This window comes from Chenopodium album, chromosome 2 (genome assembly GCF_948465745.1).
Source record: "Chenopodium album chromosome 2, dcCheAlbu1.1, whole genome shotgun sequence".
Classification (NCBI taxonomy): domain Eukaryota; kingdom Viridiplantae; phylum Streptophyta; class Magnoliopsida; order Caryophyllales; family Amaranthaceae; genus Chenopodium; species Chenopodium album.
The window spans coordinates 8,017,616-8,042,666 of NC_137835.1; the positions used below are offsets into that span (position 1 = coordinate 8,017,616).

Here is a 25,051-nt window from a genome sequence, read left to right on the forward strand (position 1 = left end):
ATGAGTTTTTAGCCTTTGAAAGGCCGCCTCTGCATCATCCCCCCATTCAAAGTTTGTCTTCTTTTTGATTGCTTGGAAAAAGTAGAGACACTTGTCGCCTGACCGGCTGAGGAATCTCCCCAGGGCCGCCAGACAACCTGTTAGTTTTTGCACTTCCTTCACAGTACGGGGCGACTGCATGTCGATCACCGCCTGTATTTTCTCAGGGTTGGCCTCTATTCCCCTTTGGTCAATCAAAAATCCGAGAAACTTCCCAGACTCAACACCAAAGACACACTTTTTTGGGTTAAGCATGACCTTGTGCTGCCTGAGTGTGGCGAATGTTTCTCGGAGATCAGCAAGGTGATCTGCCTGCTGTTTGGATTTGACTATCATATCATCAATGTACGCCTCTACATTCCTTCCGATTTGATTAATGAAGACCGTATTAATCATTCGTTGGAAGGTAGCAGGCGCATTCTTCAAACCAAACGGCATCACCGTATAACAGAACAACCCCTAATCAGTGACGAATGTCGTCTTTTCTTGATCTTTTTTCCACAGGGGATCTGATGGAAACCTGAATAAGCGTCCATGAAACTCATCAGGGCATGTCCGGCTGTTGAGTCGACCAGACTGTCGATCTTAGGCAGTGGATAGCTATCCTTTGGACATGCCTTGTTGAGGTCTGTGTAATCAACACACATCCGCCAAGTTCCATTCGGCTTTTTTACTAACACAACGTTAGCTACCCACTCAGGAAAGTTGCACGGCCGAATGAACTTGGCATCTAACAGCTTTTTTACTTCGGCAGCTTTTTTACTTAATGTCATAACAAGTTATGTTTATGTGAAAATCAGTAAAATTTACTCAAAATTGGTTAAAATTAACCTACAACTAGCCAATCTACAACAAAAATTACATCTCAATGTACCCAACCTTTTTATGAAAAACAATCTTCTAAAAATTTATTTGACAACTTAAAATCTTACAAGGCATTTAGTACGTGGGAAAAGAAATTTGGAAAATAGGGCCAATAATGTTTAATCAAGGTTGAACAATATCCCAAGCAACATTCACCAAAATTCACCACCTAATTCAACAAGGAACCTCGTTGAATAATACGAAGTATCCACCTATGATTTACTCAGGGGTCTTTATAATTAGTGAAGTATCATTTGCACTGATTACTCAGTCTACCCCTTCAATTCTTCAAACTCTAGAAATATTTTTTTTGACCCAATTGAATTTAGTAGTTAAAAAGAAGACTTCGATAGTAGAGAGGTTTCTAGAAATTCAGTGAAAACCGGGAAATTGGAGATGGGAGGAAGAACAAACGAGAAGAAAAAGAAAAAGAAAATGAGAGTGAAGGCGACAAAGACATGAAGTCAGAGAAGCAGAGGAGAGAGTGATGACCAGGATTTCAAGAGAGAAAAACGTCATGATGACAGCTGTGTACAATGATGATTATTTATTGGCCAGCTGAAGCTTTTACAATGGCTTCAATGGGAATTCAGAGTATGCTGTCAGTGGAGAGTGAGAGTACTAACTTTTAAAAGAAAAAAAAGAAAATAGTAAACAGGAAAAGAAGGGAACTAAACTTCACCATGAGATTGTAATAAGTTGTTCATTATTTACAAAGTGCATATTATTTTAGAACACTATTCAGTAATCAGTAGTATGCCAAAACTTTGACAACTAAAGGCCTCTTCCTCTTATGTTTTATGAATGTCATCTATAACAGAAATCATATGTGTATATAATACAGAGTACTATCTAACCTGCTGCAGACAGAACTACTGAAGCGATACGCCTTTGAAGTCTTTGTCAGTGAGATTTCGTACTTTCTGATTGACATAGTCATAGAACTTGCGTACAATGAAACCAGGGCATTCTTTACGGTCAGGCACTGGCTTGTGAAGAGGCACAAGATGTATCACACACTCATGCATCACGGAGATAGCAGGGACTTCATCAAGGTGACAACTGTAGAAAAGCTCCCTTGCATCATTCGATTCCCATGTTCCACCTCCCGTTTTCTGGATCTCTTCAGGGCGAAAAAATCGTTGTGCTCTAACCATTAAATCCTCTCCATCAATTTGGAAAATGTCCTAGCAGGCAGAGATTAAAAAATAAAAATAAAAATAATAAAACTCAATTCTAAAGCTTGCAGGCATGCAGCTACTAATTCTACAGTGAACCAAACTGCCAGAGGGGACATGGTCAACATTAACATCTAGCTAACCATATACTCCTTGATATACTAGATAGAGAGATAATGCATCAATCAAACAAATACAACATGCAAAGCAATATTGAAGAAATACTAACTTTTTTCCACCAAAACATGGGGAAAATCACTTAGCATTGCAAGGTTATACACTTATACTAGTTAGTTTACACTGAGGCCTTGTTTGGTTACACTTTACTAATGGTGGAAATAGAAATTCATGGGAAGTGAGTATATGCATAGTTGTTTGGTTGACATCTATCATCTATGTGGGAAGTTGAATTTCCTTAGTAAATGGAAATTCCTCCAAAACATGGGAAGTTAATTCCCCCACTTCACCTTGGTCAATCAAAATTCCCTCATGTATTTTTGTATAAAATTACAATTTTACCCTCACAAAATTGGAAAAGGCGGGATACTTTTTTTCACTTTCCCTCCTCTTCTGCTAAAAAGTGGCCCTATTATCTTTTTTCCAATTAACCATAGCAATTTCCCTTCAATTGTAGAAAGAGAAAGAGCTCAACCCTTTGGTTCATCTCCTTCACTCCTTGTAATCAACAGGTAACCACAATTATATTTTTTAAAATTTTTAAATTCCTCTCCTCCTTTTCCTTGTCATAAATACATGCAATTTTATTATTTAAAAGGGTGTTTGTTTTTTTTTATTTTTTTTTTTGGTTAAAATGTTACTCACTTGTTAATAATTTGTGATTAATTGGTTTTGCATAGTTATCTCTCCTCTTGTGATATTACCATACAGATGGCCTTGAAATATCAGAATATATAAAGCATAAAGGTCAAAAAAGAAGGATCTACACATACACATCTACACTTAATTGAATGAAAGTATACCAATAGGCAATAGTCCAACAATAGTGAAACCTCATTGCTAGCAAGGCTTAGAAGCTATAAATGTAATCATGTATTTGGTTTCCCTTGACCCGGCATTCTTTACATTGGTAAGGAGAACACTCAAAGAATGTAAAATACTACCACTACCCCCTTTTGTTTGCCCCAATTTCCTTTATGTTTGTCTCTATGAGTTTCAGACTTTGCCCCGTGCTATAAATGGTACAGGGACCACCAGTTTCCTCTCACATTCACACTACATTGGTCCCACCAAACTTTTCACTCCTCTAATTTCACCCAACCAAGATTTTGAAAAGTAACAAAACCCAATGAGTCTAACAAAAGAGGGATGGAGCGAGAATGCTCCAGTAACTTAATAACAGCCCAAACCCACCTGACATTGCTGCTTGATGATGTGTTAACTGATTTGTCTAAAGTTGAAAAGATAATCCAGCGCATTTTACTTAGAGAAAATGAGATAACATGGATGAGCATAAATAGGGCACTTTCTCAGAAACATCACACGGCAAAGAACCTACACAAGGTCATTAAGAAACTGCTAGAGTAATTGGCCACTTGCATAAACTTCCAGCAAATATAGTCCAAATCCGTATGACCTTGAAAAACAAATATTTATAGGAAATCCAATGAATTGAAGGCAACCACAAGTCCTACTACTGAAGTAGAAAACAATAATGGTATTTTAAAGCCTTAAAGGTCTCTTATTCATTAACACTTTCTATACCAAGAACATTTATCCTAGTGCTCTCACACAGGATAAGCAACCAAGATTTCCCCCCTGTCTAAAACTAATAACATGCTCTGTGCACTATCAAACCAGTTATCATCCTATAAAGAAAGAGTTCAATATATATTTGTATCTGAAATGAAAGGTAACATGCCAAAGACCAAGAAACAAGGTATGCCTACCTTTATGATTGTAACAGAAGGCTTGACTTTCCCCTCCTCTGGTGTCACAAGTATACTATCCTCCTGCATACAAAAGCCATTTGTTGATAACACAGTTTTATAAAAAGGGAACAGAGTTGTTCAAACAAAATCCTTCGTTTGGATGTTAGGTTGAAAAGGGGGAAAGAAGAAATAGAAGAAAAAAAAAAACAAATATTACCCTCTTTGAATGGATTAAATCCTACCAAATTTATGTAAAATGCAAAGAAACTTGCCTCTGCAAGACTCAATAGGAGTGCGCGTGAAATGCAAAGAAGCCTGTGTTCCTAATCTCTAAAGTCTAAAGGACGAGATCAAAGATGAAAGAGAAAAGATAGAATGATATGCCCTTCACACTGCTATAATTGCTCCTCATGATATAACTTTTCATCTATGCTATTCCGACACTTAATTCCACATACAAAATACTTGCTCTTTACAAATAAAATTCCTTGACAAACATGATTTTCAACCTTAAGATTCAGCACACTATCAATTTATCCCTTGAAACTGAATAATATAGCTTTATATTTCTTCACATCCCTCGACCTCAACAATATCAGCTATCCTTTACAATCTATATTTCCATTACCAAATCTAATTAATTGGGATGTCAATCCTTCACAAATCCATGATATCCCAAAGATTGCACTAACAAAGCAGCAATAGAAAAGGAAAAAAGTGGCTGAAATATAGAGAACTACAAGTATAATTTGCAAGTTATGTGTTGAAAGCAGACAGTAAAAAGTAATCATCTTTCTGAAAAATCAATTGAATATCCCATTATCTAACCAAAATTCAAGCAATAAACCCTAGATTCTAAACTCAAACAACAAACCCAGATTATAAAATCAAACAATAAACCTAAATAAGGGGCAAAACAACAATCCAAATAAATAAATTAACCTAAAAGTATGAGAAACGAAAGAAGAACTTACAAGTTGAAAACGATTTCCATCAAATTCAAAAGCCCTATAATGTTTTTTTCTCTGAACCCCATCATCAGAAACCCTAATTACCGCGCCAATTGGCTGAGCACCATCATCGTCTTCGGAATCATCTTGGTCACAGTCACTGTAATTTCTGGATTGTTCATCAATTGTGGGTTCTACGATTTCATTGAGGAGCTTCGTCTTCTTGATTTCAGCACTGTAATTGTCGTCTTCATGCTTCTGTAATGCCTTGCTTGCCACCATTTTCGTCCCCTTTTTCTGCAGAAAATAGGGTTTTACCCGCCAAATATTCGGAGGAAGATTATAAGTACGACCAAGTACAAGAGTTCATCATTTCACTATCTATTTGACAGATCGGCTGTTAAAATAAACCCGATCCGTTAAACCTAACCTGATTGAGTAAACTGACTTGTGACCCGATTATTTAAAACGGGTATTTTGGAAAAAAAGGGGGGGTAAGATGAAAGACCGTAGTGAACCGGCACCTCTCATAGATTTAACCAGCCCAACTCCACAGGTCGACGCTTGAGAGTAGAGGGGGGACGAGTTTCAACTATACACCCGGGTAATTTACTCATTTAATAAATGAGCAAGAATTTTTTGCTCATTTATTAGATAAGCAAAAGTTAATGAGTAAATAACCCGAGTGAATGCACAAAATTTAATGAGTAAATAACCCGGGTGTATTAGTGGCGGAGCCAGAAATTTTAAACCAGGGGGACAACTAGACATCGTATAATTTGAAAAACATCTTGGGGAAAAGTAGTGCTCAAACGAATCGGTGACACAAATAGCTATTTAGTTAAAGTTTTACAACAAAAAAATACTGAAGTAAAAAAAAAAAATTAAAAAAAAATTCGATGATATACCAACTCTTGTTCAAGAAATATTTGCTTATTGCAAGGGTTCAAAATTGTTGAAGGTTTCGAACATAAGATAGTATAGCTAATCAAATGCAACAACCGTAATTTGAGAGATTCGTTTATGCAAAATTATACAGAGTACTACATATTTAAAGAATTACTTTTGTATACATCCGGGGTCACTTTAATCAAATTTAGGGTCACTTTTACAATTTTTTGGATAACTTTTATCAATAAAGCATAAATAGTTCGTAACTTTAATTTATGTCAGGATAACTTTTGTTCATATAAGAGTAACTTTATCACGGATGTACAATATATTATTGTACATTCGATTTATTTAAAAGTTTATTATATTTTAAAACATTTAAATAGATATAATTGTTAAGAAAATATGGAAGGATATATATTGTCTTGCTCATAAAATAATATGGGAAATTCCTTGTTTCTCATGGTGAGAAACGAAATTTGTTTCTCATGAGGGCATTTTCGTAAATAAATCAACAACTTTTTCATTATTGTGGGCTCTACAGTTGAATAAAGTTGTTGGTTTACTTACGAAAATGCCATGTTGTTTCTCACCATGAGAAACTGGGACATCCTCAAATAATATAGGAGTTTTTTTTAAAAAAAATTGTGAAATGCTACAAAAAGAATCGAGCATTAGTCCTCTAAACTATAAAAACAGCCTCATTCCACTAACCAAGATGACAAACATAGCCTCCTCCTCATTCAACCAATGCTGAATGGGCCAGGGTGGACAAGGCTCCAAAGGCAATACTTCAATCCCTGCACTATCTTCGTTCATATGTTATGCTATTGCACACAATTAACATTACATTCGGATGTATATAACAAATTTTGTAGAGGGGGGGGGGGGGGTAAGGAAATCCCTCTACTCTCAAGCATTTTGTAGTTAATGGGACTTGAACTTGTGACCTCAAAGTTACAAGGTAAATTCCCTATCAAGCTTGGTTATATTGGCAAAATATTACTCCTATGAAAATTATATACGCAGTAGTTCTTGTACTTGAAAAATACACGTCCATAAGACTTGGATAAGATACCATTCAATAATCAAATTAATAATCAATTTCAATTACTTTCTTTCAAAAAATCAATTTCAATTACAATAAATTCATACATTAACGAGACTCATCATCATTGCCAACATTTACAATAGATCTACGTTTAGCATATCGGTGGCCTCCTTCGGCAATCATCTAGATTCGTTAAAAGAAGATAAAGTTGGGAAGACATATTTAATTGCATCATTAAATTAAGTATACTACTTTTATAAACAAAACCAAATAGTCATCAACTAGCAAAAGTAAAAGCTCTATAATAAAACACGTGTCATTACCAAAGCCTAACTCTGCGGTCTAAATTGGTAGGTGACGTAATTATTATTATACAAATAAATTTCTCTAAATTGCTATAAACCACAAAAATATCTATTTTCCACAATTATTTTCTGTTTTAGGACAAAATATATTGAATAAATAAATAATTAATTACTTAAATAAATATCCTCTCTTTTACATTTCCTGAAGAATCTCGTTCATTTTCTCTCTCCTAAGAATTCTCAAATCTTCTTCCAATTTAGCAGCAAACCAGGTTCCTCTCTCTTACTCCTATCTCTTTGTAAATATAATACATAGTTTTGGATAATTATAAACTTTAGTTTTGGATATTTAGAATGATTACTGGATAATAAATATAATTATTTTGTGTATGTTTTGCTGTAAATATTGTTGGGGTTGAGTGTTCTCAAAGAAAAGGTCAAGAATTTGAGCTACCCATTTCTTGATTTGGGGTTTTTTTTAGCTTGATTAAGTTAATGGGTTTTGTGGGTATTTGATTATTTTTGCTATTTAGGGTTGTATGCTGTAATTTAGAGCTTTGATTTGTTTAGCTTCATAAATTTGTTTGAACTTTATTAATTGTTTAGGTTTTATTGGTCAAGAATTGAAATTATAAGGTGAATTGAGCTTAATTTGGTGAATAATCATTACACATAGATTAGATTTTACAAAGGGTAAGGGAGAAGAGGGGAATTTGTGATTAGTAAGCTGATTAAGTAAGTTCTTGATTGGTGAAGATGGTTGAGGCAATTGCAACTGCATCTCTTCTTGGCTACCGGTACGGCGGCTGGGGTTTGAGGGATGCTAGTTATAGGAGAAAATCTATTGAGAATGCCCGGTTTCCGGTGGCGAGGTTCTTAGGGGGAAAGATGGCTCTGAATCAATGTTTATGCAAGAAGAGAGTTGAGAGGGTAGATATGAGGTCAAAGGGATCCATTGTAGCCCTTGCAATGGAGTTGGCGAAAGAGGCTTATGCCTTTAAGGAAAAGGATCGAATACCACGAACTTGGAATGATAGAATTGAAGTTGAGACTGATTTAAAAACAAGAATGTGGCCTCCGAATAATAAGGCTGATAATCCGTCTTTGCATAATCCTTTGCTTCGGCTTGAAAGGATGGGTTGTGGGTGGCTAGGTGCTATATTTGAGTGGGAAGGGGTTATAATTGATGATAATCCTGATCTTGAGAAGCAGGCTTGGCTAGCTCTTTCTGAAGAGGAAGGAAAGACACCTCCCCCGACTTTTCTTCTTAAAAGGATAGAAGGGATGAAAAATGAACAAGCAATTTCTGAAGTCCTCTGCTGGTCTAGAGATTCAGCTGAATTGAGAAGGTTGGCTTCTAGGAAAGAAGAGATATATCAACGATTACAAGGTGGTATATATAGCTTGAGATCTGGGTCTCGGGAATTCGTGGATGTGCTCATGGCATACGAGATTCCAATGGCACTTGTTTCTACCCGTCCAAGAAAAACATTGGAGGCTGCAATTGGAGATATTGAACTTGAAGGGGTGTTTAGTGTGATTGTGGCTGCTGAGGATGTTCATAGGGGTAAGCCTGATCCTGAGATGTTCATATATGCAGCACAAAGTCTGAAGTTTATACCAGAGAGGTGCATTGTCTTTGGGAATTCAAACCTGACTGTGGAGGCAGCCCATGATGCTCGAATGAAGTGTGTTGCTGTTGCTAGCAAGCATCCTGTTTATGAGCTTGGAGCTGCGGATTTGGTTGTCAGACATTTAGACGAGCTTTCAGTTGTGGATCTGAAAAACCTCGCTGCTGTAGAATCGCCTGAATTTCAGGAGCCGGAGTTGGAGATGGAGGAAGAAATTGAGGAAGACAGGCATTCATCCAGGCCAACTGGAGTGGATGATATATTCTGGTAGCACACTCAAAATGTACAGCATGTTGTCATCCATTTGTTGGTAAAAATATTGGTTTCTTTTCCTTTTGTATATAAAATTAGGACAAAAAATAGAATTTACACTTTGTTTGGATAGGAAGAAATGGAAGGAAAAGAAGAGAAGAGAAATGGAGGGGGACAAAATCTCTTGTTTGGGTAAAAGATTGGGGGAAGGAAGGGGAAGGAGAGGGAGGGATCAATTTTCCCTCTCTCTTTAATAACCATAATCTCTCCAAAATTGGAGAGATTTGGAGGGAAAATGGAGCTCACCTCCCCCTCCCTTTCTTTTCCCTTCCCTTCCTCCATTTTCCCTCCCCTTCTTTTCCTTCCTTCTTTGCTATCCAAACAAAGCATTAGGGGTAGTCTGCATTGGACTGCCTTTGTTACTCTTGTGTATGTGGATTATGTTCAATATACGAGTTGTTACTTCAATTGCCTATAGTATTCAAGTTTGATCTACTTCATGAATTTGTATTTTTTATTTGCTAAATATATCTTTAGAAGAAACATATTTTTATGTAATGCTTCATCAAACATTCAAACAATAGAAATATGATAGCTTTGATATACTCTATTCCATTTGTTCCATAGAGTTTCTGAATGTTTTAACTTTATGTCGAAAAATATGATAAATCAACTGCAATAAAGCTTCAATAGCTTAGTGGTAACATTGACGGTATTAACATCCTCATAGAGTCATAGCTCAATGTCTGTCCTTGTTTTGATGTAAACAACTAAACATATATTCGATTATAGGATGATTGTCTATAATATGCTGTCAATATTTATGCCATTTGTAAATTTGTTGAAGTACAAGGTATATAGGTAGAGATATGTGAACTGATCAGAAGGTAAACTAATTGGGAGAGACTGATCCTAGTAGAAGATATGAAGCCAATGAGATTGTTAAAAGTAATAGAAGTGCCCAGCTTCAGGTCTTTGCCAGTGATCGTCCCGATGCCCAAGAGTATACTTCAGGAGGCAAAGCCCTTCCATTGCTCATATAATTCTGCGGAACACCACACACGTCGGACACATCAATATGCTGGTAGTGATGGCGGCGATTGTTCTGGTAACATTGATTTTGAGCAGCAACTTCATTCTCCTCTTCGCATATAGGTAAACGATCAAAAGATGCATTCATAAAAGTAGCAGCCATAATAACTACAGGACCAGAGGCAATAAGGGCACCCACCACTCCCCCACCTACGACCTGCCCCTGTGGGCCTGCCAAGTAAACTGTTAGACCTGTGAGACCTGGTGGTGCAACTGGTGGTGGAAGTATGGATCCGAGAAGAGAGAGAATCTCAAATCGACCATGGAGAGTTACAATGGCATTAGGGCCTTGTGATGAAGGGTGCCTTAGAGTAACATTGGTTACATACCCTGTACCACTTAGTATGCAAACTCCTTTCTGCTTCTTCCTAGCAAAGGTGATCAAGCTTTCATTGACATCACAACCCGAGCTTACCTCCATAGCATGGGCACATAGTGTGTTTGGGCTCTCCCTCGTGATGATAATTGGCGGTTTAGGCTTGTTCTTGGACCCAGCAGGCCTGCCACGAGGCCTCCGGATGGGCTCTCCGTCAGCTGGTTGGGCTGTCAGGGGCACCGCTTTTGGTACCTTCGAAGGGATGAGGAGTCCTCTTGAATCCATCCCCGGTTTCTGGTGGCTTTGGTCTTTGACACCATTTGATTCAACTGCATGTACAGTCATGTCGATGCTTCCTGCCATGCAGATGATTTTGAACTCTGCTATAAAAGGTATTACAACAAAGTAAAATGGATGATCTGGAGAAGTTTAATGTTGGGGGGGTTTAAGTACAGAAATTATGGGATAAATTAAGCAATAGGAAACTGGGAAAAACCGAAAAGAATGATCAAAGATTAGGAGAGAATTAAGTTTCACCAAACTTGTAGATTGTCTTTTTTATATCTTGGTTATACCTGCAAGAGATTCTCATGTCAATTGTGTTTTCTCATTAACTTAACTTTTTTACATTTAGTTGGTACCACCATAAATCACAGTATGCCTATAATATCACAATATCAGTCCAAATATTTCATGTAGCATCACCAAAATCATTGTAACAACTGTATTGTGGTCTGTTCAATCTGCTAGTAATTAATTATAATTCCATATCATTACAGTACAAAAGTGATTTCTGTGAGTCTGTGACATATCCAAAAGGGATTAAAGAGTGAATCTGTGGATGAATATTAAAAATTGCAGACTGCAGAATGCAGATGGATTCACAAAGAAATTTCAGACTGCAGTGTGGGCTGTTCAAAAATGAATATTACTCGTGTGGGCTCGATTGTGACTGTGTTTCAGATAATCAAACATCTGAAGGATTCCAGTTCTTGGTGTATTTGATGCTACTGTCAACTTTCTCTGTTAAGACTAATCTCAATACTCCGTAACATATAGTTGTGGTTGAAGAATTTGAGCATCATAGACCTTTGTTGCTTTGAACACATTTAGCTGATGCCATTTGTAAGGCTCTATCGCGGCTGCCTGGATCAAAGTGAGTCTGTTTAAAGGGCTTGTTGGGAAAATACAAGTTTGATTACTAGGTTTAGAACTATAGATACTGCCATTGGTAAGGTTGCCTTGAACATGCACCTACTCGAGCACACGGCATCACAATATGTATCAGCTCGTATTGTGTTTGGGCGCACACTGACTGCTCCATGGAGTGGGGTATTTGGGTGTATGATAATTGATAAGTCGTATAAGCTTGGAATGAGTCAATGAACCTAGTCCTCAATTGAACATGTCTTAGTTCCTTCATTGATTTGTTTTACACTTCTAAATGACAACTCTTATCGTTTTGAGAAGTTTTATCGTTTGACTTTTTGAGCACATGAACTTTTCTTCTACGACTCTACGTCCTCCATGATGTAAGCCTATATCTTAGTTTTGGACTATGACCTGAGTAATTTACGAGTAGTATTATCATAGATGCAAATGGCATGTAATATTACACAAATGAGTTTTTTACTTCAAAGGATCAAATTTGATGGTGGCATTTTAATTAAATCAACAATGATTTATTAATGTTGGCTTTAAATATTACATATATACAAAATTAATCCTAATTTTTAATAAATATACTTAGTTCTATTCAACATTCAAGCCAAAACTAAAGTTTATCTTGAAATTTTATCAACAATTCGCACATCGCCCGGACACAAAACTAGATGTAACCTCATTGTAGTTTACTGGACCTGGCAAATGAGTCATTCAGGTTGGGTATGCTCCATCTGGGTCGGGTTATTTTCGGGTTAGGTCATTTTGGGTTAGCTAACATTCGGGTCGGGTATGGGTCAAGTCGATTCGAGTTTTAGGTATGACTCGGGTTGGGTATCGGGTCAAGTTCAGGTCGGGTCAATTTTGGGTCGGGTATGTTTGGGTTGGGTCAATTTCAGGTCATGGATGTTCGGGTTGTTTCATTTGTGGATCAAGCTCAAATCAATAATTTTATACGAAGTATATATTTTGTTATTGTTATAATAAAAACTACGAAGTACTATTTAGTTTATGAGCTTAGCTATGGTTGAAGATGAACAATTTGAGTTAATTTTGGCACAAGACATTTTTAGTTCAATTGTAAGGTAATATTAGTTCGGGACATTTCAAGTATTGGGTCTTTTCGGGTCAATTTCGGGTATTGGGTCTGTTTGGGTCAACAAACACTTTAGGTCAATTTCGGATCGGGTCAGTTTAAGTGTCAAGTCAATATAGCGTCAACTTTATTTTTGGGTCGAGTCGGGTCAATTTCGAATTTCAGATTATTTTCAAGTCAACGTTTTTAGGTCAATTTCGGATCATAAATCGGGTCATTCGGGTCGGGTTACGGATCAGGATTGCCATTTCTATCGTTTACACAAGAGAGTGTAGTGTGAAAATCGTCATTGAATAATATTTGTACAAATGTGACCTTCTCCCGTGTCCACTCTCAATCGTTCATTCGCTCGCTTTACAAATTTATATTCGACTTTCTTTCTTTCTCTCTCTCTCTATCCACCTTCCTTCCTTCCTCTGTCATTACACTACTTGAAAATAAAAAAGAACCTTAGGCTACTTTATTCTTATTCTCATCGCCTCAAATCTCATCAATATCCCAGGTAATTTCTCAACCCATGTTTTTTTTTTTTTTTTATTTATATTGCTTAATTATATTAAATTATGTATTGGAAAATGAACATTTTATTTATTTTCATGTGACTTCCACAAAATATAATGGAAAAATCCGTTTTTTTTTTTCTTCATGTAAAGCTCAATGCTTTGGGATTTTGGGTCTTGATTTTACGTAGTTTGATTGCATATGGGTTTGATTCTGTTGAATTCTTATAGTTAAGAAAATGTTTGTGAATGTTCTGGATTTTAATGGATGATATAGTTGAATTGGGTGTAATTTAGAGACTAGCAATGAATCTAGTCGTTTTTTGGGGACAAATTGCTGTTAGAAAAATGGGTATTGTGTTTTTTGGGGAATTTTTTGATTTTAAATTTATGGAATCCTCAAATTCTGGACTTTGGTGGGACCAAGTGTGATTTACATTGTCATGTGCAAGATAAACGATATCATAATTTTTTAAAATAATTTTTAGCTTCTTTAGGATTTGAGTGTGATAATCAATTTGTCATAAAAGCCACTTGAAATGGTTCAATACTATATCTTGTATATGCTGAAGGGGTGGAACTACTTAAGCTCTGCTTTGGTGTTGGGCAAGTGTATTATTGGTTGCTTTGGAAGGTATTAGCCAGGAAAGAACGGGTGGCTCCGGACACTACCTGGTTGCGAGTCAGTCCGAGAGGTGGCTAACCCGGCATGATATTTTAAAGGGTCATACAACCAGACTAGGCGGTAATAATTTGTGGTAGTGGTTTTGAGTTTATAAAATTATAAGTAATTGAGGAAAATCGCGAGAAAATGTTCATAATAAATTGATAATGACATTCCATTTCTAAGTATGTGCTTTTTTTTAAAAGGTGGTGATGGAAGTTTGTTATGAAAAAAATAAAAAATATATGGGTGATAGATTTTAACATGGACATTGGCATGAGATATTCTTTGCAAAAGCAGCTACAATGTTCTCTTACGGTCTTACCACCATTTATTTCCGCTTACGAAGTGTGTCGTTAGTGTAATGTTAGCCTTTGTATGGTACATCTGTTGCTGTAGTTGTTTGTACTGGAGTCTTTGGTTTAAGAAGTTTCTGCTTTTAGAATTGAAGTTGCACTTGTCATTGCTTTAGAGGCCTTGTTAGAGTTTTGAGCTATATTTGATGAGATGCTGTTTTCTAACTTTTGTAGGGGGATATCATGGCACTTGTTTATCAGGGAGCTGTGCCATTGTCTATGCATACTGAGACAGTCCGATGTGAAGCTGTAAGCAAGGAGATTAGTAGCAATCTGTCTTTTCTTTCCAGTAATTCTGTTAAGAAAACTAACCCTTTGTGCTTAGACACGACGAAAAGAGAACGGTCACGCGGGTTTCGCACCATTGTTGCTGCTAGTCCTCCTACAGAAGATCCTATAGTAGCTGCGGAGCCGCTCACTAGAGAAGATCTTGTGCGATATCTTATGTCTGGATGCAAACCTAAAGAGAATTGGAGGTGGGTTTTTAGTTATTTGCTCCAATTGGAATTTGGGAACTTCTACTAATTTGTACTAGAACTGTACTGCTTTTGTTTCCCAAATACCATATTTTGAGGTTTCTTGTTATTTGCTCCAATTTGCATTTGTGAACTTTCATACTGCCTCCAAAATTTCATGTGAACATTAAAACAAATGCATATTACATCTGTTGAACGCGATCTTAAGTATTATACTATATGCGAGTCATTCTAGCATTTTCCGTAATTTTTTTTATATATAAAAAAGAGAAACGAAATAGAGATTATGATTACAGGTTATACATGTATGTGGTTATTCGTCCGACACTTTACAGTTATGCCTTACAGTCACAATTTTTAATTTGCTTTATTCTTTTTTACCAATAAACTTTATTTTCTCAGCTTCTTCTTTTTTTTTTCCTTTTCTTCTTGTAAAGTGTCAATTTCAGTCCATTTCCATGCTTAACTACGTGAGTTATACAATGATTTGGTGCTGTGGTAGCGCAATTTTTACTACAAAGTTTTTTGTAATGCATGTATTTTTGTAAAAAAGTGCAGCTCCTGTAATTCATTCTTTAGCCTCATCTTTGAGATTTCTTTCTCCCATTTTGATTTATACTGTTGTGTTCATCATTGTGCGGGGAAGAAACAAACTGGGTCATTGTTAAATAAAAATTCTCTTGTATTGTAAATTATTGCTTTGGTCATAAATGACCTTATGATTATTCTTTATGAGAGTGTTTGCACTAAATTATCATCAGAGGCAACTTTTTTGTGTTTGTGATTAACATTTGCTCAGCATGGACTTTTCTATGTTTACACTGGTGCCACTGCCAACCATGGATGGGGGTTGCAATCAAGTTGCCTTTACATTATGGACTCAATTTATTTCAAATGTTTTATAAGAGCTTTATATAGCTCCAAATCTCTAACAGACCCTGGGAGGAGGTGAGAGGGTTGGGGGCTGCCTTCTTGGGTGAAGCTTGGCTTATATAAAGTCTATTTGTTTTTTGACATGTATGATTTAATAAAGTTAAATATTCAATTTTTTTTTTCTCTTTTCTGCATTTGATGCTTAAAAATGGAAATGTTTGTACCTGCAGGATAGGCACAGAACACGAGAAGTTTGGTTTTGAAATTGACACTTTACGGCCCATGAAATATGAACAGATAGCTGAGTTGCTTAATGGTATTGCTGAGAGATTTGACTGGGATAAAGTGATGGAAGGTGACTATATAATTGGTTTGAAGCAGGTAAACTTTTTGTCTGCTTGATGCTGATTATGTGCTATTCTTTATTTATTTTCCTGTCTCTTTTGTATGATACAAAGAGGAGGCCCTTGCTGAGGTGTGTTTTGGCCTTTTGGGTGGTCTATGGGTCTTGCCACTACAAATGTATGATGTGCAAAACTATCCATAAGTATTCAGACATCACATGCACACATAATGTAATGGCGGTGAAGAAAAGGGCTTGCAAAGATTCAATTGACTAGAGTGGATACAGTTTGATTTTTGATATCGATTTACAAGCTAACTGACTATAAGAAACGACTAAAAATATATTGTTATGCAAAGAATTGTTACGCTTTGATTTGACTGGTGGTGTCAATTAGAAAATTGATGGTCTGAGCTATCACCTATTCAATCATGAGGTTATTGGTTTTTCTGCACCCCAATGACCCGAATCTCCCTTTCTTCTTATCTCTAACCACCGCCACCCCTTGCCCCCCCAAAAGAATCCCCCCCCCCCCCCCCACACACACACACACACTTTATTGCCAGTGTGCATGTTTTCTTGTAAGGGTTTCTACTATTGATTATTTATCCATTTATAAGAGTTACAAGACTTACAACTCCGTCTTTGAGTTATGACCCTAATAGAGCTGTTTGGATCTTGTTATCTGCGGCTGGAGCTTTTGAACATAGTGTGTTTGATATTGTCAGGGGAAGCAAAGCATATCATTGGAACCTGGAGGTCAATTTGAACTTAGTGGTGCTCCTCTTGAAACATTGCATCAAACTTGTGCAGAAGTTAATTCACACCTGTATCAGGTTAGTTTACATGACAGTTGTGTGTACCTTTCATAGTGATTGGGAAATTTCTTATCTTGCCTGTGACTAATAGAAGTATTTGCTGATGTCACTTATCCTCAAGGTACTACAATGCTTTCTTATTCACCAAACTGTTTTCATCTGATACACTTTGGATCCTGTCATGACTCATGATTAAATATATTGTACAATGTCATTACGGTTGTCAAAAGAGGGAGCATGACTATTTGTCTTTGTTTTGTATCGACAATGGCACGATCACTTTTAACATGTTCCCAAGATGTTGCCATAAGTTTTACTCTTATCTGATAAGAGTACTTTATGGATTATTAGATACAGGGAGGAATAGAGGATATTATGTGAATAAATAGGAAGTTGATTATTTTTTTTTATATCCTTTTTTTTTTTTTTTTAATTTTTATATCTCTATAATACTAATGTCAGCTATAAGGTGAAGTATTAGAATATTAGTTCTCTGAATTCCCTTTTAATAAAGTGGAGCCTACGAAGAGCTGATGAAATTGTTGGGTCTTCACTCTTCAGAGGACCTTTTCTTGCTGCTTGGGCTAGGCACTTCTAGTGATCTTTTCAGAACAATATATTATCATAGTCTGTGTATTGAATTTATGATAAGAGATTTTGACAGTTGGTAAGGATAGATGAATCATGGCCTAATTTCTGTCTTCTGCTGCTTTTTTCCTCTCTTAAGTTTATTCGTCTAGGGTCTGTTACAATTCTTGATGTGAAATGAAGCAATCAGTGCATTTAGAATCTTGTGGAAGACAGGTGACAGTGTGACACTGTTTCCTCTATGCCCTTTTTGATTGAGAACTATATCTATGGTATACTAATTGCTTTCATAAATGGCAATATGATCAGGTTCTTGATATTATAACACTTCTGGCAGGTCAAAGCTGTTGCGGAAGAAATGGGGATTGGATTTCTTGGGATTGGATTTCAGCCCAAATGGAGAATTCAGGACATCCCCATAATGCCCAAGGTAATTCTGTGAATCATTTTCAGCAAAAGCAGCACATAGATATCATGTTCTTTCTAAACTAGCAATCATGCTATGTTTATATGTTCTGTGCAGTGTGCACTTTCCCTTCTTTCTTTGTTTCTGTATTTTTTCCTTCCTTTATTTAGGCCTTTATCTTTCCAACCATCTCAGTGTTTTGTATTTGCTTTTCCATTGGTCTTTTATGACCACACTTAATGATTTTTAATGTTAAGTGCTTGCACCCTGACAGTTTGTCCTTATTCACATTTGATAATTATTTGCAGCCTCACATATCAATATCATTTTTACAACTTGTTTCCCTGATTTCTGATGCCTCATGTCTGTATATTCACGCTTCTGTTTTTCTACTTCTGTTATGAACTATTGACTGTTTTTTTGCAATCAGGGAAGATATGAGATTATGAGGAACTACATGCCCAAAGTTGGCACACTTGGACTTGATATGATGTTCAGGACATGCACTGTCCAGGTATTTGTTGCATCTTCATATCTTCTTTTTTTTCTTGAATATGTAAATGTTCATTTACCCAAAAGTTGTTTTGGGGTTGTTGGGATGTTAGAGTTGAAGAGAAGAACATATACTATTGTACATTTTCCCAATAGAAGGCTGTATAATCATTCACACTATTACTACAGCAGTACAACCTCTCTCATTATTACCATCTATCAAAAAGGTAAAGCCAAGAGATCTACAGAAAGGGCTGATGTGATCAATGCATTAACTGATAGATCATTGATATGTGATGGAAGTTTAAAAGCTACTTGTTGAGCATTGGAGAGTAATAGTTATTTATTATCGACATTTCAACTTTCTGAACTGTGTTAGGTGGTTTTTGCCTTTTCAGGTGAACTTGGATTTTTGTACTGAAGCTGACATGATCAGAAAATTTCGTGCTGGTCTAGCATTACAACCTGTGAGTAAAATCTTGAAGTTATATTTTTGAGATATCGTCGGATTTCTCATCCTGTTACCTGACTATTTAAATAATGGAACAGATAGCAACAGCACTATTTGCAAATTCACCTTTCAAGGAAGGAAAGCCCAATGGTTATCTCAGTATGAGAAGGTTTTTTAGATGTTCCTTAAAGATCTGAGCTGATTTTTTTTTTTTTTTTTTTTTTTTTTTTTTTTTTTTTTTTTGACTTTTTCCCTCTGGTTTATGTTTTTATCAGCCATATTTGGTCGGATACTGATAATAATCGTACTGGGATGCTTCCTTTTGTCTTTGACGACTCTTTCGGGTGAGTAGTGTGCCAGCATAATGTTTTTGTAATTGACATTCATTTGTGGATGCTGTGATATTTGTAGACTCATATGAACCTGTCATAGGAGCATAATATTGGGATAATATACCCACTTTTAATTTACCACTGCGCAAGTTGTGTATGCATTTGTGTAGTGAAATGGCTGGTAGAATCCATTGCATAGTAAAGGCAAAAGGACAAAGTAGTGTTTACAAAGTGCTCTACAGCTCTACTTCTTTTTCTTTTCTTTTTTTTTTTTTTTTTTTTTTTTTTGGGATAGAAAGCTCTTGTACTAGTAAGTAGTAACTTGTTTTTTGATAAAAGAGATAGCTTGAGGATAAAGTACTTTGTAAATAATTACTCATAGATGATTTACATATACCCATAGTGAAAATCAGAAGAAAAAAAAAATCTAATGGCATTGAAAATGAGGGGAAAGGATCTGTAGTTCTTTTAAAAAAAAGTTTCCCCCTGTGGTTTCTTGATTATAAAGTTAGTGATTCGTGTTATTTATGCAGGTTTGAGCAGTATGTGGATTATGCCCTCAATGTTCCCATGTACTTTGTGTATCGGAACAACAAGTATGTTGACTGCAGTGGATTGTCCTTCCGAGTAAACCTCTGCCCTTTTATGATTGACTGCATTATCACTTCAATGTTTATGTTCTTTTTGTTCTGAGGTGAGTTGGGGGTGGGGGGTGTAGATGTTGCAAGCTTGGGCTAAGAGGGAATTGGTTTGTCCTTTTTTTTTTTTTAATTTATTTTTTATAATAATCTTCTTCTCTTGTAAGATGGCTGTGCAACGATATAACCTCGGGCAATTTTTCCTCAAATTATTATTGGTTGTATAATAAGTTTTCTTATCTTTTGTATCATATTATATAGGACTTTTTGGAAGGGAAGCTCCCAGTTCTCCCAGGCGAGTTGCCGACACTAAATGATTGGGAAAATCATCTGACTACTATATTTCCAGAGGTCTGTCACTTGCATTCAAGAAAATTTTGTTTTCTGACACTTCTTGTGGTAAATTTTTTTTAATTTTTTTTATGTCATATACAGTCTTTTGCGTTATTATCTTGGTTCATGTTTTCAGGTAAGGCTGAAGAGGTATTTAGAGATGAGAGGTGCTGATGGAGGACCGTGGAGGCGATTGTGTGCATTACCTGCATTTTGGGTATGTTGCATCTTGCACAATTGATTTGACTTATGAAAACCTACTTCCATATATTGCTGATAGCTGATACACTGATCCTATTTCCTAATATTCACGACGTGACTACCACTCCCCTCCCTGTCCCACTTGTATACATGCAATAACAACTTAAAATACCCACAGAAAAGTCTGGCATGTTTTTTCTTCTCATAAGCAAGTATAGGTATGAAGATAAAGCTTTAATTTTTTACCTACCAAAAGATAGATAAATAAGTATAGTTATTTTTTGAAAGGAGGGGGGGGGGGGGGGGGGCAGATAACCTGGGAGGGGGCTTTTCTAATGTGCTTCTTTATACCTGGGATGTAATTTTGCTGGCATTTGGTGATGCCTATGAAAGCTGACCGGGAATTGGAAAGCAAAGGCTGTTGGGACTTGGTAGTTTGATGGTGGATGAGATTATGATAAAAGTAAATTGTCATATATGACTTGGAGATAACTGCGAGAAGTTGTGAGAGAGGAAGAGAGTTGTATGCTAAGTATTGGGGGCACTGTTGAGTGTTGACTATTAATGCTAGCAATATGACACCAACCGCTGGGAGGATTGTGACTCCGAAACAAGAGCTAGTTGTCTAATAGAAACTGACTGATATCATAATAGTAATAGGCTGGAGCTCAGAGCATGTGTGTGATAAGTGCTATCAGCCTATCACTGACCAAAGTTTATTTTTATTTTTATTTTTTATTTTTATTTATTAAATAGCAATTTCCCTCAAGCAAAAAATATTTCCGAAGTATATACATGCCTATATTCATTCTTCAGATACATTTAAGTTATAGAATTTTTCTTTGGTAATACAACAACAAAAACTGATGTGGTTATCATCAATTAACCAGCAGCACAGCATGAAATCTAGATCTATTTCACTCATCTTTGAACTTGCCATTATTAGTTGAGGAGTTAGTTGTTTCTGAAAGACGTGTGAGACCTCTACAAAAATTATTCTAATAGTGGTAAGAGAATACAACATGAAAGAGCAATGGTGAGAAGACATTTCCCCATTTAAAAGCAATAACAAGAAGAAAGAAAGGGTATTAACACATGGCTCGAGGATGAAAGAGCAATGGTGAGAAGACATTTCCCCATTTAAAAGCAATAACAACAAGAAAGAAAGGGTATTAACACATGGCTCGAGGATGGGGGTGGAGGATGCAAACATAGATCCTTAAGTACTGGAAGTTGCTAACAAGGGTCATGTGCTTAATGTGCTTCAGCCAAGTTAGATGACTTAGATCTATCATGATCACACTAACTAGTTTAATCAAGCTCTGTGCTTCTCTAAATAACATCTCCTCACATTTCATTCATCATACATATATATGTAAAATGCTGTAACAATAGTATAGTGTTTCAAAATTTGAATTGACTTTAGGAGTTTAGGTACTGATTTGCATGTTTTACCTGATATCTATACGACTATAAGTATGTGATGTATACTGTGGTATATGCTTTTAATCAAATGCGTATGGTAGGTGTTGGTTCTATTTGGAGGTATTATTGCATACAGTCTTTCATGATGACAAAACCATTATAATATATTGTTTGAGATACCAGCTGTAATGAATTTAACATCTATCAATGTCAGGTGGGTATATTATACGATGAGGATTCCTTACAAAGTGTCTTAGACATGACATATGATTGGACAAACGAAGAAAGGGAGATGCTGAGAAACAAGGTACTGCCTTTACCATCAATATCTATTCTTCAACATAGCATCAGGGATCATCATAATAGCCTACTAGGAGGCTAGAAATTCTACTTTAGGTCGCTTAACCATGTATCAGCTAATGAGTACAGTTTCCTATCCTGTCTTGTGATTCCTCAATTCCTCAGTCATAATTGAAGTTTCTGGGACTTATGGTTGAAATGATGGGGATAAAGTACGCAGAGAGTGGCTGCCTTCTACTGGGAAACATACCTACTTTTCTTTTAATATACTGGGGCTCTTGAACATTATCTATGTATGACGGGTTGATACTTGATTTTGACTTTAAGTTTTTAGGAGTTGAATGTGAAAAGTTTTTCCAAATTATGTGTATCATTAGATGGAGAGTCTTAGCTCTGACCTCTGAATTTACTGATTAGGTACCGAAATTTGGGCTTAAGACTCCGTTTCGCGATGGATATGTGAAACATATTGCGGAGGATGTTTTGAAATTGGCAAAGGTAAGCTGGCTACATTTTTTGTTTTTTTAGGCACACCATTAACTACTACTCCCTCCATGTTTTTAAAAGTGTTACAATTTGACTTTTTTCACTATTTACATAATGGTTTTGATTTGATTATTTTACTCATTTAAAAAAAAAAAAAAACAAATGTTATTGTATAATACATTGTTGGATTCATCATAATATATAAAAGTACTTTCATAATATCAATTTTCCAATAATTTACTAACTTTTATTTTGATAAATTAATAGTCAAAGTCGTGTCTCGGCATGCGTATTTAGTCAAACTGTAACACTTAAAATAACAGAGGGAGTACTATAAATTTTCTTATATAACTTTATGAACTTCTTTTCCTCAGGATGGTTTAGAAAAGAGGGGCTTCAAGGAGACTGGATTCTTAAATGAAGTGGCTGAAGTGGTCAGAACAGGTATTTTAGTTGAGAATAAAACTCAAGTTAATATGTATATCTATTGCTATGCTAAATTTGTAACATTTTTTTAAATTTTTAGCTAATCATATTTAGAACCTCAAATTCATTTAAAAAAAAAAATGTGTTCAAAATATTTAATATGACTAAAGTCTTATCTTATATACTTACGCATTAATCTAATTGCAATAGACGCTGTTATCTTGATCAACCTTTTGTCAGATTTTATTTGCTGATTGTGGGATCTGTGTTGCAGGTGTAACCCCAGCTGAGAGGCTCTTAGAGATGTACCATGGAAAGTGGGGACAAAATGTGGATCCTGTATTTGAGGAGCTGCTTTATTAAGGTACGGAGTAACTTCTGTCTTTGCGGATAGGGTAGGTAGTTTAAGATTTTACTTGTTTCTATTGCCTGGAACTAAAGTTGATTCCAGTGTCTTCCCTTGTATGTTTGGAAAGTGATATAAGTTTAGAGAATAAGAAATAATTCCTGTCCTTCCGTGCCATTGGCCTCTAAGAAATACATTCCATAATCATTATTCGTCTTTCTTGCTGTCCTTTAAATATTTGTTTCTCGAGGTACCATGTATAAACAGTCCATCAATTGCTCTTAGTCTTGAATGATTAAATCAAGTTAGTACTATATGGAGTATATTTTACCTGATATTGTAAGCTTTGATTTGCTATGCTTGGACAGGAGCTGACATTCTTTAACGAAGTACTGGAGTATTTTTCAGCATCTGGCTTGCCCTACCGGTAAAGGATATTATGGACATTCTTCAGTCACTTTTTGATGAATAAAGGCTTATATAAACACTCCAGCAAATTAAAGTGCTACTCTGATTTTCCACCCTTATAAGAATTTTGAGTATATAGATCTCAATTTTTGTTCATCGGGCAATAAGTTTTTAGGATTATTGTAGGTCTGATCTAAGTTGCTAACGGAGCCAGCTCCGTTGCAAACAATTTAGCATGATGATTTACAGATTTACCATAACAAGATTTTGCCAAGCTTTGTTTTTTTTTTTTGACAAGATGCCAAGCTTGTTACTCATGCAGTCATGCTCGTCCTAACTTTCTAATGCAAGTCTTCTAATGAATGTTACATGTTAGTTGTATTTTGCACTGTCAGCTAAATTTGCTTCATCCATTGATATCTCATTCAACTCTTTTGGATAAAAACTTGTTCTTCATATCTCGAATGAACTACAATAAAGCTTCAACCTTTCTTTTCTGTGTACGCACTTCGGTTTTAGAGTTTAGAGAACTGCCAGCCTCATTTTATTTTCAAATGCAGTAGAGGCCAATGGCAGTGTAAAAGACTAAGGTTGCTATTCTTGCTAACTGTCAAGGTTAATATAATATTGTTCGATTGTTACTAGACTAATATTTGAAGCAGTGCAATACTGCAATGCACGTTTGTTTGGTTCAATCTTTTTGTTGTGGCAACATAGTTTTTTTTTTTTTCCTTCCTTTTTTTGGGCGGGTTATAATAGTTAATATGTTTTGAAATATACAATAAGATAAACCTAACATCCTACTAATTGACATTCGAGTAAAACTGTTACGAATATTATGAGCTGGAGGGAATAGCAATGGTTGAATATTTGAATATACGAAAAGAATATCGAGCATAGTAATGTTGGGAAATTATCTAATTTCCAAATTACAGCTAGTCTTTTTTTAATTCTCACCATACCGTCCACGTCACCGGTTCAGTGGGAATTTTTTAAACCGCTACTTCAAGTAGCGGTGTGCTACTGAAAACCGCTACTTCAAGTAGCGGTTTACATATTAGAAACCGCTACTGGAAGTAGCGGTTTGTATTTACTAATTATTGATTTACAGATATTTTGTTTTTAAAGAAAACTTACAAAACAAACCCATAAACCGCTACTTGAAGTAGCGGTTTTAATTTCATAAACCGGCTATTAGAGGGTTATTTTATTTTTAATTTCATAAACTGAACCGGTGACGTGGACGGTATAATGGGAATTAAAAAAAGAGTAGCTGTAATTTGGGAATTAGATAATTTCCCAACATTATTTAGGGAAAGGGCTCAGTTTCATAACACATATAATAAGACATATTTAAAATCATAAAGTTAAAGTTGTTTTTATACTAACTCTTGCAAACTCTTAAATGGACTTGGTCAACACTAATTTACTGTTACAAAAAAAAAAGGTTATTATGTTGAAATAAAAGTCATTG

The 25,051-nt window shown here is 35.8% G+C and overlaps 3 protein-coding genes and 2 pseudogenes across 5 annotated transcripts in view; 2 read left to right on the forward strand and 3 right to left on the reverse strand.

Annotated features, from left to right (window-relative positions):
• Positions 1–1,589: 1,589 nt before the first annotated feature.
• Positions 1,590–5,289, reverse strand: LOC145595058 (protein REPRESSOR OF VERNALIZATION 1-like). Its single transcript, XM_081651417.1, has 3 exons — positions 4,945–5,289; positions 3,989–4,051; positions 1,590–2,090 (listed from the first exon to the last, which is right to left on the reverse strand). The coding sequence occupies exons 1-3, from the start codon at positions 5,200–5,202 to the stop codon at positions 1,776–1,778; spliced, it is 636 nt and encodes a 211-aa protein (XP_081507543.1). The 5' UTR covers positions 5,203–5,289; the 3' UTR covers positions 1,590–1,775.
• Positions 5,290–7,363: 2,074 nt separating this feature from the next.
• Positions 7,364–9,660, forward strand: LOC145595069 (5-amino-6-(5-phospho-D-ribitylamino)uracil phosphatase, chloroplastic pseudogene; annotated as a pseudogene). Its single transcript, XR_014102908.1, has 2 exons — positions 7,364–7,439; positions 7,924–9,660. The product of XR_014102908.1 is annotated as a 5-amino-6-(5-phospho-D-ribitylamino)uracil phosphatase, chloroplastic pseudogene (transcript).
• A 193-nt stretch (positions 9,661–9,853) lies between these two features.
• Positions 9,854–10,912, reverse strand: LOC145581997 (AT-hook motif nuclear-localized protein 16 pseudogene; annotated as a pseudogene).
• A 2,139-nt stretch (positions 10,913–13,051) lies between these two features.
• Positions 13,052–23,898, forward strand: LOC145595127 (glutamate--cysteine ligase, chloroplastic-like). 2 transcript variants are annotated; one of them, XM_081651496.1, is made up of 17 exons: positions 13,052–13,217; positions 14,410–14,711; positions 15,815–15,965; positions 16,656–16,763; positions 17,671–17,763; positions 18,170–18,253; positions 18,630–18,698; positions 18,781–18,851; positions 18,958–19,026; positions 19,548–19,641; positions 19,914–20,003; positions 20,122–20,202; positions 21,826–21,918; positions 22,329–22,409; positions 22,772–22,841; positions 23,098–23,187; positions 23,538–23,898. In XM_081651496.1, the coding sequence occupies exons 2-16, from the start codon at positions 14,419–14,421 to the stop codon at positions 23,184–23,186; spliced, it is 1,536 nt and encodes a 511-aa protein (XP_081507622.1). In that variant the 5' UTR covers positions 13,052–13,217; positions 14,410–14,418; the 3' UTR covers position 23,187; positions 23,538–23,898. The 2 variants fall into 2 exon arrangements, with proteins under 2 accessions (XP_081507622.1, XP_081507631.1); XM_081651505.1 differs by lacking the exon at positions 13,052–13,217 and adding an exon at positions 13,819–13,960.
• LOC145595143 (putative phospholipid hydroperoxide glutathione peroxidase) overlaps positions 21,641–25,051 on the reverse strand; it is a 167,034-nt gene continuing 163,623 nt past the window's right edge. Inside the window, exon 7 of the mRNA XM_081651513.1 lies at positions 21,641–21,650. The gene's annotated coding sequence lies outside the window, so the exon portion shown is untranslated. The remainder of the gene's footprint in view (positions 21,651–25,051) is intronic.